Source organism: Populus trichocarpa, chromosome 1 (assembly GCF_000002775.5).
Source record: "Populus trichocarpa isolate Nisqually-1 chromosome 1, P.trichocarpa_v4.1, whole genome shotgun sequence".
Lineage (NCBI taxonomy): Eukaryota > Viridiplantae > Streptophyta > Magnoliopsida > Malpighiales > Salicaceae > Populus > Populus trichocarpa.
Window position 1 is genome coordinate 19,267,985 of NC_037285.2, and position 7,179 is coordinate 19,275,163.

The window sequence follows — 7,179 nt, forward strand, 5'->3', positions numbered from 1 at the left end:
ACCATTAGTGTACCCTTTTCACCTTGACATAATTAACTTAGCTACACATAATGAAAGAAAGAAACATAAATAAACAAGATAAGAACATAAATGAGAAAGAAGTAAACTAAGTAAAGAAAAGAAAATGAAAGGCATAAACAAGAGATTAATATAAACAAAACTTAAGTATTACAAAAGAGAGCATGATCTTGATCTGAACACCAAGATGCCTAAATATGGCAAATGCCTCCTTTTATAGGCCAAAATTCAAAACTATTGATTTGTTGACTAATTGATGAATGGGTGGCCACATCTTGACTTGGTGACAATTCTTATCTTCTTGTCTGCCAAAAACGTCATTGATAACGTCATAATTTGAACATACTTAAATCATGAAAGTTCTAGGGAATTGTCTCATCTTTTCAGGGTAAAATTTTGAGATATGGGCTGAACACTAAACAGTGTCTGGACTGCAGGACAGATTCGGACTTCTTCTTGTTGCTACAATTTGGACTTGAAAATGGCCTTGTTAAATCTTGGACTCCTCATGAAAGTTGTAGGCCTATATGTCTTACCTTTCCATCCATATAAAGTAGACCTAAATCCGAGATCTACAGCTCCAGATATGACCCGATTATCGAATAATATTCCAGTTTGGACTGCACCAACATCTCTTTTCTAAGTTTGGCCATCTCTGTCCTTTCAATTTCAGTACTTCAACTCATCAATCAATTCTTTCATTTATGTGATAGGTCTGCATTTAAGATGAACATTTACCATAAATTAAAGGTATCTTATATTATTAGATATGTTATTATAAAACATGCTTTAGTTAAGGAGTTATTGATACTTCAAGTGCAAAATGATGATATAAAACCTTGATAAAAATGCACTTTTAAGTACTAATCACCAACCACTAACTTTCATCAATTGCACAACTGCTATTAACTAACAGATCAATTAGCCACTTGTAAAAAATAGATAGTAGAGAGAGGATTGCGAGAGAGAAGACGAAAAAAATAAAAGAAGGTTAAACTTCAACGGAGCAAATCTACCTTCTTGGAGAACGTGAAAGTACATTGCCAACACATATATGAAGAGGATGAAGAAGGCTACCTGATCAAATAGGTTGCACACTGCTCAAGTCACCGAAGCGTCTCCTCCACGCACCACCTTTATGGTTGCGAGTAGCTTCCATGTGCCCCCCTTTCTCTCTTATTTCTTGCGGCTTCTCCAACCTATTTTGGCTCCCTTAAGGTTGATTCCAATCTTAAATAATTTAATTTATTAAAGTTTTTGGGCAATTTGTCAGATATTTGATTTATTATGCATTTTGTTTGTAGGTGTTTATGAGCAAATGATTTGTCAGATATTTGATTTGATTACACATTTTGTGTGCATAATTAAATTTGTGTAAATGCAATTTGGGTATAATTTATTTTAGGGGCGGTATGATTGTTGATTCATGAGCAAATATAAATATGTGGTAGTGATAATTTTACGAGGATAGTTTTTTTATGGAAATCATTTTTTTTGGTGCAGATATTTAATTTTTGTGTTGTGATAATTTATCTTTTTTCATGGTGAGCGGACTCAGGTTGGGTCAACATGACCCCGCATAGGCCCAAATAGTGTGAGTGGTAACCCGCTAGTCATGTTAGTCAAAGTGGGCCAAAGCTCCTTTTCACCATCTATACAGGTTCAACACTTGTTTTTATAATTTTGATGAAATCTTTTATGATTAGAGATTAACATCATGATTTTATAAATATTCCAACTTTGATGAAATCTTCATTATTAGGGATTAATGTCACCATTTTTTATAAAAAGCTCAATTTCGATGAAATCTCCTATAAAATAGAGCTTAATGTCATGATTTTATAAAAAGCTCAATTTCGATGAAATCTCCTATAAAATAGAGATTAATGTCATGATTTTAATAAAATTCTTATTTTAAGAAAATATCCTACAAAATAGGGATTAATGTCTTTTTTTCTATATACAAAATTTCTAACTTAACAAAATCTCCTATTCACAGGGATTAATGTTAAAAAATATTTGTTAAAATTTAAAATTTGATTAAATTTCCTATTTATAGGAATTAATATCTTAAATTTGTTTGTTCAAATAAACTATTTTTGAAATCTTCAATTTTAGAGATTACATTATTTTTCGACAAGTCTTCTATTTTTAGGGACCAACATCAAGTTTTAAGTAAATTGCGAATAAGGTTGGAATTATAAATAGAGCTACTTAGAAAAACACAAATAACGGTAACCTTTCAAATGAAAAGATACGAAAAGGGTGGTGTTTTTCTCTAAGCATAACTAACACAATATCTAAATATCTGAAGATTAGTTAGGGTTTTGAATGACCATAATATTAGATGACAACTTCTCTTTTCATTTTTACCCTATTTTTCAAACATAAAATAGAAAAAAAAAACCTTTTATTTTTATGGGTTCGCTGCAATGTCCGGTGTCGGGTGCAACAATTCCCATATGGCATAACACACCAATCTCATTAGACTATAACACACCAAATTTCTATGAAGCACGTTGCAAACATTAAGTAAGCATAGCATTTCCTTTTCGTTTTCTTATTTCCCTTTGAATTTGAATTGGAACTATTAAGTTTAATCTCATGAATAATTAATTAAGGGAAAACAACAATTGTTTTCTTGGAAAAAGAAATAAATCAACATATATTACAATTTTACCAAATTATTAAAAAAAATCTATAGTATATTTGTTTGTCACACCATATCACTGTTGTGGTCACCTGCAGCATTCCATAATAATAGAAATTCCCCAAAGTTGGCATCTGAATGAATGAATATACATTTGGGCGTATATGAATTTACTATATATTGCTTAATGTCTCCATCTTTGATTGTTAAAGGAAAGACAGAGACCAGAGAGAGAAAGACAGAGAGAGAAGAAATAATTAACAAAATAAGGTACTTAACTTGGGAATTAAGTGATAGCAATAATTAATAAAATAAGGTACTTCACAGGGAAATTCATTAGTAATATGCAGATTTAGAATACTGTTCCTTCTTCAATACATGGAACAATAACTGCTGTATGCAAATATTTTAGGAGAGAAACATGTGAAAGAGGGTAGATATATTTATGAAATGAAACCTCAGCAAGCATTACTTGCAGAAGAACCTGAACAAGTAACATTTAGGTTTTCCAATAAAAGTTCGCTTTACCTATCTTATGCATATTTCAGGAAACAAATGCATGCACTATATCAAATGAATACCATACAAAATACCTAAACATTCCCTAGACATACCCATTTCTAGGCATCCCAGCTAGAAGGAAGATGGGGGTTTGCAACAAATTGACTACTTGAAAATGGTGATAAGGATGATGATGATGAGGAGGAGGAGTATGCTGACAGTGATGACATGATTGCATCGATGGACTCCAATTGACTGGTTGCCACTTCATGTACTGGATACGGCCCAGATGGGAGACTTGAAAGTCTAGCAAGTGGGTCGTGAACTGTGTTCTGTGATTCAGATGAAGGTGGCATGCGGCAAACATTTCCTTCAATGATCTCAAAAAGTTTTGGCATCATAGACACCATCATAGATTGATTGTCATAAGACATTGTTGCATTAATCGTACTCTGATCATGAGTAACAACTTTCTCTCCAATATAATGCACTGGAATTGCCCCATTGCTCAAACTTTGATGATGATCTTCTTGGTTTTGATCGAGGTGTTGAGGTAGATAAGGCAATGACCACCCTGGGTCAAATGAAGATGAATTATCATTTAGAGGGGGTGGGATTAAGGGAGTTGCAGGTGACAAATGAGGCAAATCAACATTGTAATTATTGGGTTGGTTGAGTTTGAAATCTCCATGGCCAAAACTTTGTAGAATTGAGGTTGGTGAGGGGAGGTAGAGCTGGTGATGATCATGATGATGAGCAGTCATGATGAGATTAGGGTTTGCATTCAGAGAGAGGAAAGCTTCCTCAGGAACGCTCGAATTGTGGACAATATAATCAGTGAAGGCGGCTAAAGCAGGAACTTGATCATGAGAAATGAGCTTCTTCTTGATACTTGAATTCCAAAAGTTCTTCACCTCATTATCTGTTCTTCCTGGTAGGTGCTTAGCTATCTGTGCCCATCTGTCCAGTAGGAAATAACGAGTTTATAATTGCATGAATAAATGTGAACGACAGGAAAGATATATGATTTTTATACCAGTGGGTAATATACCTGTTGCCTAGAATACTATGGAGTTCGATGATAAGTGCTGCTTCTTGAGGAGAGAAGCTTCCACGTTTTAGGTCAGGTCTTAGATAATTTATCCATCTTAGTCTGCAGCTCTTTCCACATCTCTGCAGACCTGCACCCAAGAATAAGGCAGAAGAAAACAACGAATTGAAGAAGAAGAAGAAGAGGAAGAAGAAGAGAATCAAATTAATACAGTTCTAGAATTAATCCAAACACCCAGCTCATGCACCCAAAAAAAACCTCTGCAACGTCTATACTTTAAAGAGAAATCGAAGCATATATAGAAGCTAGGAAATGCAAACATGATCATGAAATAGAAAACAAGACACGGACACCAATTAATGTTATTCAAGAAACAATCTTTTGTGGATGACCAGTATGCTGTGTGCGTGTGTGTGAGAAAGACACGGAAAGATACTATTAATTAAATAAAAACCTGCAAGTTTAGGGACTGAGCTCCAGCAACCATGACCATATGTCGAAATGTAGTTGGCGAGCTTCTCATCTTCCTCAGGCGACCATAGACCTCTCTTAACTTTCTGTTTATTACAGCATGAGTGATGTCCCATCTCTCTATCTCTCTCACACACACTCACTCTAAAAGCAGTATTGCAGCCAATGACAGACCGAAATAAGTCTTGTGTAATGTTTATTTAAAAGCGAAAAGCTAGAGGCAGAGAGAGGAAGGGCTGTTTAGAAAGGAAATGGAGAGGAAAAATGCATGGAGAAATCATAAAAACTGAGAGATAGTGATGAAGAGAGATATCAGAGTGTGAGTTCACTGACTGAGTGGTCTGTGGAAGAATTTAATGTGGAGAGCGGTACCATGGTGGCCCAGTTAGGGTTTGTGGGCAAAAGGCTAAAAGCTGCTGCATCCTCTTGTAAGAGCTGTATGGCTTATAATGGGAGGATCATTCAGGGATGGGCTCTTTCCCTCCACGCGTGTCACACATGCGACGTGGGTGGGTCCCGTTTCCTTGACAGGTCCCACTTTGGATTTATCGACCAGTCAGATAAGATCAATGTTTCAGTATCTGTGGACCTTCCATGCTTGCATGAAATCAATTGACGCCATTATGATTAGAGAGAATCATCTCGCTATTGTGATTGCTTCAAACTACAAAATTCCTTGGTTGCCTCTCTTGCTTACCATTGGATTAGTGAATTAAGATGGAATACACTAATGTTGTTCAATATTTTTTTAAAGGGTATTTGGTACAACGTTTCGACTAGAATTTTCAAAAGTTTTAAATTTTATTTTAATATTTTTAGATTGTTTTAATATATGAAGTTGTCAAAAATAAATTTTAAAAAATAAAATTTATTTTATTTTAATTTATTTTCAAGAAAAACATATTTTAAAAAATAACTACTCCTATTTATATTACATAATTGAATAGGTATAACACTCCTTGCAAAAAGAAATGTTTCTTATAGATTTTCTCTTCAATAAGTGTAACCTTAAAAGTTAAAACTCTTTTACCAGAGGTTTGCACTCTTCTCAACTACTAGCTACCTAGCTAAGCTTAGGTGACAAATTTAATGAACATTTGACTTAGTAGTAACTAAACCATCAAATCAATCCTACCTATACACATGCAGAACAGGAGGATCATAAGCGTGGAATTGAAGTAATCTCCTGTTAGCTAATACTAGATTGCTCGACACTTAATTAATTATAAATCTTCTTCTTAGCCTAAACTTAAGACTTTAATTTATTATTTTGTTCTTCCACTTCTTTCAAGGGTTTCGTTGTTAAAAAAATTTATTTATTCTTTAATTTTATAGGTTTCAAAACAAAATCTATTAAATTTTTGAAATGTACAAGAACAATTTAGGATATGTAATTTTAGAATTATCTAAAAAACAACTTAAAATAAGTTATATCAAGAATATCTTATCATGAATAAAATCCAATACATAATTCTACCTTGTATTTAACTTTGATATCATTTCTACACACAAGCTTGTTCCATGATTGTATATTTGAATTTTTTTTTTGTTGAGTACGACTTAAATTCTAATATTTAGATTTTTCATAATTATAATGTAACTAGGGATGATTATGTACTACATTTGTCTTTTGAGTCTCCCAATAACCCAAAAAGTAAACTTCATTATTATTGCTTATCTCACTCGGTAAAAAACTTTTTTTTGTTCTATTTTAACTTTTATATACATTTTTCTCCGTATAGTTTGTTTTTTTTTTTAAAGATTGGATGCATAAGTCACTTCCTTGCATAGAAAAGGTGTCAATACACACAAGCAATTATTGAAACCAAACTTTTTCTGCGAGCTAGAATTTTGCGCAAGTTGATTTGAATTGAAGTTATATCTATAAAGATTAAACATAAAATTTTTATTTATAAATTAAGAAACACACACAACAGAAGGAATCCCGTTGGGACAAAAGAAATTCCGACATGACATGACTATTGATTCTCATCATTATTTATTTGACTTAGTCGATAGAATAATGTTGTTGTTTATGTACCAAAAGTTTTCATGATTAAACAAAGAATGCATAACTATTTTGAGAAATGATATCAGGCCCGCATGTTCTTCCTAAATCCAGCAACTATCCATACTTTCGTTTGCAATTAAAAGCTTGTAAAAAACAAAAAAACCAATGCCAAATACACTTCATAGCATACATACTATATGATCATGTAAAGTTTCCAAAATCATTATTTATGTTACTGTTTAGACTATAAATCTTCATTTAACATAGGAAACCTTAAGGCTTCTTTCATTGACCCAGTTACCACAAATGTGTAGCAATTTATTTCTTTTCGCTCTTTCTATATGCTCAAATTAAATTGATTAATTTGTCTAAGTAGGGTATATCCTCCTCTCCTTCATCACCGGGACTAAACTTTAGGTCAGGGTATGGGCAGAACTACATGCAGAATATGCCCCTTCAAAGGTTTTTTTTTTTAAA

The 7,179-nt window shown here is 33.2% G+C and overlaps 1 protein-coding gene across 1 annotated transcript; it reads right to left on the reverse strand.

Annotated features, from left to right (window-relative positions):
• Nucleotides 1-3,090: 3,090 nt before the first annotated feature.
• LOC18094822 (transcription factor MYB26) lies at nt 3,091-5,097 on the reverse strand. Its single transcript, XM_006369192.3, has 3 exons — nt 4,675-5,097; nt 4,221-4,350; nt 3,091-4,129 (listed from the first exon to the last, which is right to left on the reverse strand). Exons 1-3 carry the CDS (start codon nt 4,805-4,807, stop codon nt 3,289-3,291), a joined length of 1,104 nt encoding a protein of 367 aa, XP_006369254.1. The 5' UTR covers nt 4,808-5,097; the 3' UTR covers nt 3,091-3,288.
• Nucleotides 5,098-7,179: the final 2,082 nt, after the last annotated feature.

Bases quoted from the DNA above. Each gene is read 5' to 3' on its own strand.
- LOC18094822 (XM_006369192.3), bottom strand. From the start codon at position 4,807: ATGGGACATCACTCATGCTGTAATAAACAGAAAGTTAAGAGAGGTCTA. The intron at 4,351-4,674 runs GTTTTTATTTAA...TCTTGGGTGCAG, and splicing joins CTCAGTCCCTAAACTTGCAG to GTCTGCAGAGATGTGGAAAG. The intron at 4,130-4,220 runs GTATATTACCCA...CCTACTGGACAG, and splicing joins CATAGTATTCTAGGCAACAG to ATGGGCACAGATAGCTAAGC.